Source organism: Neofelis nebulosa, chromosome 10 (assembly GCF_028018385.1).
Source record: "Neofelis nebulosa isolate mNeoNeb1 chromosome 10, mNeoNeb1.pri, whole genome shotgun sequence".
Lineage (NCBI taxonomy): Eukaryota > Metazoa > Chordata > Mammalia > Carnivora > Felidae > Neofelis > Neofelis nebulosa.
In genome coordinates this window covers 109,536,099-109,549,422 of record NC_080791.1, presented here as the reverse complement: position 1 = coordinate 109,549,422, position 13,324 = coordinate 109,536,099, and the positions used below count along the sequence as shown (strand labels likewise).

The window sequence follows — 13,324 nt, the reverse complement described above, 5'->3', positions numbered from 1 at the left end:
CGGGGCCCTCCCAAAGACCTGGGCTCCCACACTCTCACTTCTTTATCCCTCCCTTCAGCATTCTCTGCAAGTCGTTTGGTTTTAGTTTGTTTTTCTTTTTTTGTTTTGTTTTTCGCTAGAAGGTTAGAACTGATGTGATAAATGAGGTACATTTCTATCTTCCTACTTCTACAAAAAAGTCTCGGGCAGGTGAAGTAACTTGCTCATAGACACAGAGCCAATCCGAAGTGGCAGAACCAGAATGAGAACCCAGGTGAGTCAATTTGACTCTAAAGCCTGTGAGTTTTGCCATCTTTTCTAATCCCTCCTCACTGTCTTCCACCTCCCAGTCCCAGAAGATTTCTGTTGTCACGGGGAACCAAGGCTGAAGAAACCCAAGTATCTCACTTACTGGGTAACGTTTCTGTAAGTTGTCCACCATTCTCAAAAGTCAGGAGGTGGGTCGGAGGGGTCTGGAATGAGTTCAGACCGTATAGTTGTTAATTGTCGTTCTCATAAAACATTGCTGGAAGGAAACCCTGCTATTTGCTCCCTTGTCCTAGGAAGGTCAGTTCCATCTGGTTGTGACCTGTGTATTGGGTCATCTCCTAGATGCTCTCATTTCTGGGCAGCATTTGCCTGGGCGGAATACATGGTGCGGACCTTCTCAAACTCCAGTGGCAGAAGAGGGTGAAATAAACCCCTTGGTCTCAGACTTAGGGGTGAGATGTAAGCAGCTGCCATTTCACTGAAAATTCAGGTCTTTTTTTTTTTTTTAATTTTTTTTTTCAACGTTTTTTATTTATTTTTGGGACAGAGAGAGACAGAGCATGAACGGGGGAGGGGCAGAGAGAGAGGGAGACACAGAATCGGAAACAGGCTCCAGGCTCCGAGCCATCAGCCCAGAGCCTGACGCGGGGCTCGAACTCACGGACCGCGAGATCGTGACCTGGCTGAAGTCGGACGCTTAACCGACTGCGCCACCCAGGCGCCCCTGAAAATTCAGGTCTTAAAAGAGGTGCTGCAAGTTTGGCACATCGTCTCAAATAATTGGGACGTGCCTAATAGAACATAAACTTAAAAAAAGTTGTTTTAACGTTTATTCGTTTTTGAGAGACAGAGTGTGGGTGGGGGAGGGAGAGAGGGAGACAATCTGAAGCAGGCTCCAGGCCTGCTGTCAGCACAGAGCCCGACAGGGGGCTCAAACTCACTGACCGCTGGAGGACCCCAACATCATGACCTAGGCCGAAGTCGGACGCTTAACCCACTGAGCCACCCAGGCGCCCCAAAGGATGAAGTTCATTTTAAATTTATGTTCTAGGGGCACCAGGGCGGCTCAGTCAGTTAAGTGTCCAGCTTCAGTTTAGGTCGTGATCTCGCGGTTTGGGAGTTCCAGCCCCGCATCGGGCTCTGTGCTGGCAGCTCAGAGCCTAGAGCCTGCTTCAGATTCTCTCTCTCCCTCGCTCTCTGCCCCTCCCCCACTCGTGCTCTGTCTCTCTCTGTCTTTCAAAAATAAATACTAAGGGGCGCCTGGGTGGCGCAGTCGGTTAAGCGTCCGACTTCAGCCAGGTCACGATCTCGCGGTCCGTGAGTTCGAGCCCCGCGTCAGGCTCTGGGCTGATGGCTCGGAGCCTGGAGCCTGTTTCCGATTCTGTGTCTCCCTCTCTCTCTGCCCCTCCCCCGTTCATGCTCTGTCTCTCTCTGTCCCAAAAATAAATTTAAAAAAAAAAAAAAAAGTTGAAAAAAAAAATTAATACTAAATGGGGCGCCTGGGTGGCTCAGTCGGTTAAGCGTCCAACTTCAGCTCAGGTCACGATCTCGCAGTCCGTGAGTTCGAGCCCCACGTCGGGCTCTGGGCTGATGGCTCGGAGCCTGGAGCCTGCTTCCGATTCTGTGTCCCTCTCTCTCTGCCCTTCCCCCGTTCATGCTCTGTCTCTCTCTGTCTCAAAAATAAATAAATGTTTAAAAAAAATTAAAACAAAGCAAAACAAAAATAAATACTAAAAACAATTAAAAATAATCAATAAAATATTAAAAAATATATTTAATTTTAATATATATTTAATATATTTAATAAATTTAATATATATTTAATTTAATTTTAATATAAAATATTTTTAAAATATTTAAAAAATTAAAAAAGTATGAAAAGCATACTTTTTCAAACATGAGTGCTCCTAAGATTGACCACATGTTCCAAATTCCTTACCTAGACCTCCTGAAACAGAACCTGGGACCTTGCATTGTCAATGCCTTCCCCCCCCCTCCCCCACACCCTGTACCTCCATTGTCAATGCCTTTCCCCTCCCTCCCCCACACCCTGTACCTCCCTTAGGAGGTACAGATCCCTTAGTCTATTTCTTAGTCCATTTCGCCTGCTTGGAGGAAAAACGCTCCCTTTATGCTTTCAATAGCCCTGAGGGGTCTGCAGAGGCCGGTGTGAGAAGCAGAATCCTTACTGGTATTAGGACTGGTTTCAAACCCAGCTTCCATTTACCATTTCTGCAACTTGGGCAAGTTACGGATTCTCTTGTTGCCTGAGTTTCCTCCTGATGGGAAATGTGGGGGTTCAGGAGTGAATGGTCAAGAAAGAATTCTTGAGACGTCTTCGGTGCAAAAAGGGTGTTTTTATTAAACTATGGGGACAGGACCTGTGAGCAGAAAGAGGTGCAGTGGGGTGGTGAGAGTGGATGATTTTATACCTTCAAGTTGGGAGGGGGTTAGGGCTAGCTGTTGTTGGGAAAAGGTCATTTACTACTGCCTAGTAAAATTCTAGTCACGAGACCCTTCAGAAGTGTGTCAGTGCACCATATGCTTGGAGGATGATCGGGGAGAGAGAGATAAAGGAAGTTTCCCAAGGAATTTTTTACAGGATCCTGGTGGTTGGGCTAATGTCAAGCTAAGGTTGCCTGTTGCTTTTTGCCTGCAGCAACATGTTAACATTGAGGCAGCTGAGCTTTTAAAAAAAAAATTTAAGTTTATTTATTTTGAGAGAGAGAGAGAGAGAGAGAGAGAGAGAGAGAGAGAGAGAGCGCGAGCATGAGAATGATTGGGGGAGGGGCAGAGAGAGAATCCCAAGCAGGTTCCAAATACGGAGCCCCATGCAGGGCTCGAACCCATGAATCCTGAAATCTTGACGGGAGCCCTAACCAACTGAGCCACCCAGGTACCCTTAATCTAGATTTCTTGATGAGTAAATAACAATGTATACAAGGGTGACTTTCAGTTTCTACTCTCTGTAGTTTTGCTCTTTTCGTAGTACACTTCATTCTCCTGTGTCTAAATAGGGGCACCTGGGTGGCTCAGTCTGTTAAGTGTCTGACTTTACCTCAGGTCATGATCTTACATTTCATGACTTTGAGCCCCACATCCGGCTCGGTGCTGACAGCTCAAAGCCTGGAGCCTGCTTTGGATTCTGTGTCTCCCTCTCTCTCTGCCCCTCCCCTGCTCACATGCTCTCTCTCTCTCTCTCTCTCAAAAATAAATAAACATTAAAAATTAAAAAAAAAAACCAATCTAGACTGCAGACATGCTGTAATCAAAACTGTGGAGTATAGAAAAGCTAACTTAAGTATAAGTGCTTAAACTATGAAATTTCTAAAAAGAAAACAGTAAATAATTTTCATCTCAGGGACGATTATCTTTTCGTAAATTATTACTGAAGTATAATTGACATACTATGTGACATTAGTTTCAGGTTGGGACAATTTTCTTAGATATGACACCAAAAGCGTGATCTATAAAATAAGAAATATGATAAATTGGATTTCATCAAAATTTAAGTGTAAAAGGTGCATAATCTTTGATCCAGAAATGCCTGGAGCCAGGAATATCTTGTTACACCAGAGAGCAAAAAGCTATCAAAGAGGGGGTGGGGCAGAGAGAGAGAGAGAGAGAGAGAGGGAGAGAATCCCAAGCAGTCTCTGCACTGCCAGCGGGGAGTCCGACAAGGGTATGTAACTCACAAACCACAAGATCGTGACCCAAGCCGAAATCAAGAGTCAGACATTTAACCAACTGAGCCACCCAGGTGCCCCAGAGGTAGCTGAACTTCTTGAGGAAGTTCACTCTGCCTGTGTCAAGTACTTCCCCATGGGCTGTAAGTTGTAAGGAAATTTAATTTTTTTCTTTTGCCTTTGTTTAATATGTTGTTAATATTTTTATGTGTGGGGCGCTCTTCTGGGGAACACCAGAACAGATGCTCAAGTGACCCCGATGACCCCCACCTCCTGGTGTCCACATCTTTGTGTAGGCTCTCCCCTCCCCCCTCGAGTGTGAGAAGCACCTGTGACTTCCTCCAAAACCAGTAGAGTGCAGCAGAGTGGACAGACACCAGATTATGTGTATGTGAGTATACAAGATTGCAATATCTTTACTTCCCCTTACTGGCTTTGAGGAAGCAAGTGGCCATGTTGGGAAGGCCCACACGGGAAAAAACTGGGGGCAGCTGATAGCCATCAGCCAGCAAACAACTGAGGCCTCAGTCTGGCAGTCCTCAAGGAACCGAATGCTGCCATTAACCACTGAGCTTCCGAGCAGATTCTTCCCGAGGCCAGCCTCCCATGAGACTGCAGGCCTGGCCGTTCATTTTGTGATCATGTTTCACACAGTAACAGATAACTAATATACAACCCCTCACCTCCTGATCCCTTTGCTCCTGCCACTGTCTCCTCTTTCTCCTAAATCATCAATATCCCCCTTTCCATTTGGTCATTCGCACCAACCCATAAGCATGCTCGAGTGTCTCGTATCTTAAAAAATACTCTTCCGGGGGCGCCTGGGTGGCTCAGTCGGTTAAGCGTCCGACTTCGGCTCAGGTCATGATCTCGCGGTCCGTGAGTTCGAGCCCCGCGTCGGGCTCTGTGCTGACAGCTCGGAGCCTGGAGCCTGTTTCAGATTCTGTATCTCCCTCTCTCTGACCCTCCCCCATTCATGCTCTGTCTCTCTCTGTCTCAAAAATGAACAAAGGTTAAAAAAAAAAAAAAATACTCTTCCGATGCCTGATGCCTCTTACCTGGCTAGCTACCACCCCATTTCTCTACTCTCCTCCACGGCAAAACTTCCTGAGATCCTTGTCTCCAGCCATGTCCACATTTCTCAGATTCTCCCCTCAACCCACTGTCGTTAGTGAGGGCTCCGGTGACCTACCTGTCAGCCAATCCAAAGGTCACGTGTCTCTCCTCGTTATATTGCCTTTCCCGTGGCATTCGACGTAGCCGGCCACTTCCTTTCCTTGAGATGCACTCTCTTCTCCCACTCTGTTGACATCCCCTTCTTGTCCAATGTCGTCTTCTTCCCAGTGTCCTCTGTGGCCTCCCTCTTCCATCCTCAGCTTCTGAGTGTTGGCATGCCCCCGGTTTCGATGCAGGCAGGCCGGGTCCGAGGACCCAGAGGGGTGTCTCCTGCAGGACCAGCCAAGAGGGTCCTTGGCTTCATGCGGGATGGAAACCAAACACGGGCCAGCAGCAGGCGAAAGCACAGTTTACTGAACATAAAGAGCAGATACAGATGCAGTGCCCGGGGAGGCTTGGAAAGGAAAAAAGGAGCATGAGTCTCGTCTTTGCTTGTGATCTGGTCCTCGCCTCCCACCAGGCGTCCAGGAACTGATGGGGCGAGGACAAGTGCTCAGGCGTCCTCCTTAACTCATTCAGGCCCTGAGTCAGGGGTCTGGAAGTGTATGGCCCCTCCCAGTTACTCCTTAGCTGTTATCTCTCATGCTGGAAGACTCCAAAGAAATCATGAACTCCTCAACCTTCACAAGGAGGACACATTTTAAGGCATATGTAAGGTGGGGGTGTGGGTTCTGGCATGAAGAGAAGGAGGAAAAGGAGCAAAGAAAACTCAGCTTTTTCTCTCAGGAGGTCCCATCAGCTTCCTCCCTGGTGAGATTTCCCTTCCAGGTTGTTGTGAGAATTGCCCAAGGGAACATATGTGCTCCTTAAAAAAATATGCCTCACCTCCACCCACTCTGTTAATTATAATTATGCTCGGGGCGCCTGAGTGGCTTGGTCGGTTAAGCGTCTGACTTCGGCTCAGGTCATGATCTCACAGTCTGTGAGTTCGAGCCCCGCGTCGGGCTCTGTGCTGACAGCTCAGAGCCTGGAGCCTGTTTCAGATTCTGTGTCTCCCTCTCTCTCTGCTCCTCCCCTGTTCATGCTCTGTCTCTCTCTGTCTCAAGAATAAATAAACATTAAAAATTAAAAAAAAAAAAATATGCTCTCTTGCCTCACTCTGGTGAGAAATTGAGCCACCCTTCCCCCCCCCCCCCCACCCCAGACACTTGTCAAGTGGCTCCAGTGTCAAGGGAACAAACTTTGAGGAAGATGACTGTTTCCCACGAAGGCCAATGTGGATTTCTGTTATCCTGAGTCTAAGAAAAGCCCATGGCTTCTGCTGGTGCCTTAGAAATCCCTATTTTAAATTCATTCAGCCTCAGACCTCTCAGGAGATGAAGTGTGTGTGAGCGTGGGTATGTGATCTTCCGTAGACACAGGTAGGAGGCCTGGGTCAACGATAGCAGGCGTTTCCGAGATTCTTCTAGCCATAGTAACACCATTTATCCTTCTAGAAAGTGAAGCTATGCATTAAACAACAGTTGGGTGACATCATGCCCACTCCGGGGCATGCCAAAGGAGTCACTAATTCATTCAACAAACATTTATTACGCAGGTTTTGTGCCCGGCGCTGTACTATGTGTTGAGGAAACAGCAGTGAGCAGGACAAGGTCCCAGCCCTTACAAGCTCCTGGCCAACTGGAAGACATCCACAAGTGAAGAGGAAATTGCAGTCCAGCATGAAAGGAAGTTCACAGGGCTTGGCATCTAGGAGTACAGCGACAGTGGCGGCTAGTCCGGCCAGGGGCAGTGGGGTGGATCAAGGATGGCTTCCTGTTGGAAGTGTCCTCTCAACTGAGAACTGAAAGATGTCTGGGTGTTGGGCAGAGGGAAGAGCAGTGTGAAGCTTCCGAGGTGTGCCTGACCTTGAACTTCTGAGGAGATGCAAATAGATCGAGGCTGGGGTTTCAAGTGTGAGGCACAGGGTAAGGACTCAGGCAAGATGGAACCTCGAGGGGCTTGGGAAGCCGCATTAAGGATCTGGGACTGTCTCCTGTAAGACACACAAGGGGAGCCCCCGGGAGCTTAAACTGGGAACAGCATAACTGGGAGAGAAAAGTATCTGCTGGAATCCTTCAGGCCATGCCCTCTCAGACCACAGCCAGGAAGGAGCTCAAAGCTGGCCCTGGTCTGGCTTCAGCACTTATTTCTGAGTAGCTGGACAGTCACTTCACCTTTTTAGACCTCTGCTGCTGTAACAAGTCAGATTTGGATCAGGTGACCTTTGATATTAGTTCTTCACACTCTCCAAGCCCACACACCCTCCATCCCCTTCTGGGATTTCCTCAATTCCCTTAAACTCTCACTTCCCTGCTTCTCTCCCTAGCTGGGAACACCTTGTGGGACAATTTCTCTTTCTCATCTGGCTCTCACTAGAGTGGGAGCTCCAAGCAGTGAACACTATGCCTAATGCATCTGTTCATGCATCCTCTTACCAGGCCCTGGAACACAGCTGTGAACGCTTGAATGAACCAAAGACAACCTCCCACCTTCCTTTAGTAGTTACCTAATGCTTGCATGTTTGTGCTTGATCCGCACAATGGCCTGAGGCACAGCCAGTCCAGGGGAGATTACCTGCCATTTTGCTGATTGGCAAAGGGGCCTCAAAGAGGGGCAACTGAGCCGTGAACCCAGGTTCTAAAGCCAACTCTCCAGGTTCAAGTCCAGCTCTGTCACTTACCGGGTGTTTAGTAAACCATTTAATCTCGCTAAGCTTCTATTTCCTCAATTATAAAATGAGGATAATACCTACTTCACGGATTGCTACAACGATAAAAGGGAGATGGGATATAATGAGTAACATACAATAAGCACGCAATAAATGTTAGTTACCATTTTCATTCTCAGGCTAGCGTCCGTTCCTCTCCCCAAACAATAGCTCTAAGACCTAAAAGGATTATTCCAGGACTGCAGCGCGGGCCATGGGTCTACGTACAGAACTGCTGCCAGGCTGCGTTGTACCCCCTCCTCCCGCCCCCCACCCTACCTCTCCCCGCCCCCTCCCCATCTCCTCCCCGTTCCCTTTCCCCTCCCCGCTGTGGCTCCAATCCGCCTTGCGACCAGCGCGCCCCACGTGCCTCACGTAAATAACCGAGTGCGCAGGCGCCCGGGACCCGCGCCCGTTGGCCGGCGCCCCGCCGCCCCGGGATCGGGGGAGGGACGCCGGCCCCTCTGGCCGCGGGCCGCTCCGCCCCGTCGGTTGGTCCCGGTCTGTCCGTCGGTGCGTCCGGGCCTCCGGCTTCGCCCTCGCCATGGCGCCCTGGCTGCCGCTGCTGTCGCTGCTGGGGTTGCTCCCCGGCGCCTCTCCCGCCCCGCCCCACCGAGCAGCCGACGCTCGGGCCCGGGAGGCGGCGTACCCGGAGCTACTGGGGCCCGCCCGCTTCGCCCTGGAGATGTACAACCGCGGCCGGGCTGCCGGGTCGCGGGCGGCGCTGGGGGCCGTGCGCGGTCGCGTCCGCCGGGTGAGGACGCGCCGGGGGCGGGGGCTCCCCAGTGCGGGTGCGCGGGGCCCCGGTCAGTGGGTTGGCAACTTTGGTCTGGACCAGGGGTGTGGGCGCTGGACGCCCGAGAGACGAACCTCTGGTAATCGGGGAAAGGGAAGGGGGTACGGCGGGGTCGTGGGAAGGACGGGCTGAGGAGGGAATGGATGTGCCTCCTTCACCCGCCCCTCCATCCAGGCGGGCGAGGGGTCCCTGTACTCCCTGAAGGCGACCCTGGAGGAGCCTCCCTGCAACGACCCCACGGTGTGCCAGCTCCCGGTGTCCAAGAAAACCCTGGTGAGTGCCGGGGCTCCTGTAATTCCCCGCCCCCACAATGCGTCTGGGTCAAGTCAAGGGGAAGGGATGAGAGGCACCAACTATCCAGCGTTGAGTCACTTCACAGGCCCTGAAGGCTAGAGACTGAAATGCTCTAAAGGGGGGTGGTGGTGACAGGGTGCTGGGTGTGCCTCACTCTACACTGTGGGGGTGATTGCCTTGGAGGCGGTCTTCACCTGAGGACCTTCCAGCTGCATCTTGCCAAGGCCTTGTTCCCATACCAGCCCCCAGACTCGCTTCCTCCTCTCCCTCCAGCTCTGCAGCTTTGAAGTCCTGGATGAGCTGGGAAAACACATGCTGCTGAGGCGGGACTGTGGCCCAGTGGATACCAAGGTTACAGGTGCTGGGATAGCCCAAGGATACTGGCATAGTTCAGATAAGACTTCACTCAGGGTTCAGCCTTGATTTCTCCTCTGTTCCAACCCCATTCAGATGACAGAAATGAGACTTTAAGTTCAGTCCTTCCACTGTTGAACAAGGACCCCCTACCCCAGGTGAGGAACCGATTTCCATGTAGGAAGTTGGCTGCTGCTTTATTTACCCCCTCTTTCCCTCACCCTGGCCTGGGCTCCCTGGTCAACTGAGAAGGACTCCTTGTGAAGACCCCTGTGCCTTTCCAGGATTTTTCTGTGAAGATGGCTTCAATCTTCAAGGAGTTTGTTACCACCTATAATCGGACATATGGGACACAGGAAGGTGAGGACCCAGCCTTGGCTGTACCTGTCCCAATCAGATCAGGACATTCCCCTCCCCCCACTTGGTATCTTGGTGTTGGGAAGGGGAAGGACACAAGAGGCAGTGCCTCCTTTCAGAGACCCCTAAGTCCCCAAGTTCTTGCCCACCCTTCCAGGACTGGACAGCTACCTCAGGTACCTGGTCCCTTCTCCCATCTGATTTTCCTGGTCAGAAAGCATGGGTCTTTATCATTCTGGATAGAGTGGAATGGGGCAAAGACCAGATTTTCTCTGCTGGTGCCCCCACTTCCCTGGCATGGTAGCCGTTCCCCATGACCTCCTATCTAAGGATGCCCTTAGGAGACCATTTTGGTTCTGCCTTCACTCCTAGGATACCGTCACCCCAGCGTTGCCCCCAAAGTTGATCACACCTCCTGCTCATCACTTGTGGGTCTGGGCCTCCCCTCACCTCCAGCCCTCCCCAGGGTCTGTCCTTAAAAAGAGCTTCAGGCCTGATCCTGAGCCCACCTCCTTCCAAGGGAGACAAGTGCTAGTTAGTCCTAGTGCCCCTCCTTTTATGATCTGCCTGGGGTCTGAGACTTTCCTCTCCTGCTCCTTGGTTCTTAGAAGCCCAGTGGCGCATGTCTGTCTTTTCCAACAACATGGTCCGAGCGCAGAAGATCCAGGCACTGGACCGTGGCACAGCTCAGTATGGGATCACCAAGTTCAGTGACCTTACAGGTAGAAGTGGTGGCCAGAGCTCTCGTGGAGCCTGAAAGAGTCAGGGCCTACTCCCACAGCCCCGGATCAGGGCTGCCTAATACTTTTCCCCACCATCCCCTGCCCACCTTTGCCCACAGAGGAGGAGTTCCGCACCATCTATCTGAATCCTCTCCTAAAAGAGAACCACAACAAGATGATGCGTCTGGCCAAATCCATTGGTGACCGTGCCCCACCTGAGTGGGACTGGAGGACCAAGGGGGCTGTCACCAACGTCAAGAATCAGGTTGGACCCCTAAGAAGCAATGGTGGGACATGAAGACTACCTTGGGGTTGGGAAGGGACCCAGCCCTGACTTTGTCCGTATCTTGCAGGGCATGTGTGGCTCCTGCTGGGCCTTCTCAGTCACCGGCAATGTGGAGGGCCAGTGGTTCCTAAAACAGGGGGACCTGCTCTCCCTCTCTGAGCAGGGTGAGCATCCCACTCTACATACCTGTCCCCAGCCCAGCCCCTCCAGAGGGCTCCTCAGGACCAGCCTTCTGTCTCCTAGAGCTCTTGGACTGTGACAAGGTGGACAAGGCCTGCCTGGGTGGCTTGCCCTCCAACGCCTACTTGGCCATAAAGAATCTGGGTATGCATTCATGGGATCAGGATGGGCAGTGGGAGCCACTTTTGCCTCCAAAAGAAGTCACTTTGTGAGGGGGAGATATATGAGCATGGAAGTCATGTGAACTGGGTTCAGGTCTTAATGCTGGCCCTTAACAAAGACCTTGAGCAAGGCAGCTCTTTGAGAGCCTCGGTTGCCTCATCTGTGAAATGGGGATGATCTTGCTCACTTCATAGGATTGCCTTGAGTATCAAGTGAGGAAATACATATAAAGTTTCCGGTGCATAGCAGGGGTTCTTGGTGTTTTTGCTGCTTGGAGGTCTGTATTTCCGTAATACCACTAAACCAAGTAGCACACACCTCACCCTTTAGAAGAGGTATTAAACTGGCAATTCAGTTCAGGGGTGGGCTGCAGTGGCACAGGGATGAGGGGCTGAGGGACTGAGGTGGCTGTACAGAGACTGGGGACCTGGCAGGTGTCTGGACCAAATTGGGAACAGACTGTCTGAGCAGGACAAGCAAGCCATGGTGAAGAGTCCCAGGAATGCCAGGATGAATGAAGATCAGAAGTTGGGAATTGAGTTCCATCTTAGCCACATTTCTCGCTGGTCACTCCCCCATCCCGCTTAGTCTCTGTTTTGTCATCTCTAGAGAGAGGCTGTTGTTCAGAGGGCATGGCCTTGGTCTGGGATGGACGAGGACCTTGAGACCTCACATATAAGGGGCTGATTATAGCTCCTGGCCAGAAGACAAGTGTATGGTAAACGGGGGTCCACCTTTTCTCTCCCCTCCCCACCCCACCCCCACCATTCCCTAGGAGGGCTGGAGACAGAGGATGACTACAGCTACAGTGGCCACTTGCAGACCTGCAGTTTCTCTGCAAAGAAGGCCAAGGTCTACATCAACGACTCAGTAGAGCTGAGCCAGAATGAGCAGAGTGAGTAAGGGACAGGGTAGGGATAGGCCAGGTGGGGCTGGGGCCTGTGTGTCCCTGATGCTGTCCCTCCCCGTCTCAGAGCTGGCGGCCTGGCTGGCCAAGAAGGGCCCCATCTCGGTTGCCATCAATGCCTTTGGCATGCAGGTAAGGTCCCTGTCTCTTGCCTGTCTCTTGCTGACTCCTTTCCCACTTCTCCTTGGAGTTGGCTCCCTACTCCTTATTCTCACCTCCCCCCCCCACCCCAGTTCTACCGCCGCGGGATCTCCCACCCACTGCGGCCCCTCTGCAGCCCCTGGCTCATCGACCATGCAGTGCTGCTCGTGGGCTACGGCAACCGTGAGTTCCACTGACGCCCTCTCTGCCCATCCGCCCCAGCTACAGGCAGAGATTGGACCACAGCAGCTCAGGGCCTTTGGAGGGGGAAATTGAGGGAATGCCTAGGAACCCTGTCCTACTCCTGCTTTGGGCCACGGGCCAGGCAGGAGCCCTCCGTCCCTTCTGTGGATGGCAAAGCTGAGGTAGTGGAAGGTTGAACTGAACTGTTACAGATGAATAATCTGCCAGAGGAAGACGGCCGGGTGCCCTCCCCAAGCCCCAGAGCCGCACCAGGAGGGTGGCAGGTGTGGGCCTGTCTTGTTTTCTGCTCTTTTCCTAGTGTCTGTCACAGTAGGCTACAGCAGATACTGGGAGAGGGCCAAGTGCTGGGGGCCCTGACTCCTTGCCCTCTGCCCTGCTCCTCAGGCTCTGGCATCCCCTTCTGGGCCATCAAGAACAGTTGGGGCACTGACTGGGGTGAGGAGGTGAGTCTTGTCCCCTTGGCCGTGGCTCTCCAGCTCCTATCCTGCCCTAGTGCCCTTACCAGCTCCCCTGCCTCTCTGCCAGGGTTACTACTACTTGTATCGTGGGTCCGGGGCCTGTGGCGTGAACGCCATGGCCAGCTCGGCCGTGGTGAACTGAGGAGCGTCAGCACAGGACCTGGTGCCGACCAGAGCAGCCCCTTCCTCAGCCTGACCTGCGTGTCCAGGCCCCTCCCCAGGAGGCACAGCTGGCTGAGTGATGGCCACCGGCTTACCTCAGGGTGAGAAGGCACTGGGCTAGGGCAAAACCCCTACCCCTCTCCACTCCACCCCACTCCTACCCTGAAGTTCCCTAGCTGCACCTTTGTAGACTTGTGGTAGCTAGGAGGCTCTTGAGCTGAAGGATGATGCCCCTGCAGTTGATGCTGGGCCAAGAACCTTGGGCTTGGATAAGGAACGGGTGGGAAGAAAATATTCTGGTCTTAAACCCAGCTCTGTCTTCAGCTGGCTCTGGCTTCCCGTCCCGGCTTTCCTCTGATGCTATAAATTCCCCTGGATTTAGGGACAGTGTTTCCTTCCACATCTAGAGAAACTATTGTAACTACCTTTTTCTAACAGCAATAAAGAGGTGTCCTAGGCCCCAGTGTGGTGTGATTGTTCAGTACCTTTGGGCAAAGAGGG

At 52.1% G+C, this 13,324-nt stretch overlaps 1 protein-coding gene across 1 annotated transcript; it reads left to right on the top strand.

The window, feature by feature from the left end:
- The first annotated feature begins 8,226 nt into the window (after window positions 1-8,226).
- On the top strand, window positions 8,227-13,286 carry CTSF (cathepsin F). The gene is made up of 14 exons (XM_058689758.1): window positions 8,227-8,554; window positions 8,771-8,869; window positions 9,164-9,248; window positions 9,341-9,402; window positions 9,529-9,604; window positions 10,210-10,323; window positions 10,443-10,588; window positions 10,677-10,773; window positions 10,853-10,933; window positions 11,727-11,846; window positions 11,926-11,990; window positions 12,092-12,182; window positions 12,588-12,646; window positions 12,729-13,286. Exons 1-14 carry the CDS (start codon window positions 8,345-8,347, stop codon window positions 12,801-12,803), a joined length of 1,380 nt encoding a protein of 459 aa, XP_058545741.1. The 5' UTR covers window positions 8,227-8,344; the 3' UTR covers window positions 12,804-13,286.
- The last annotated feature ends 38 nt before the right edge of the window (window positions 13,287-13,324 follow it).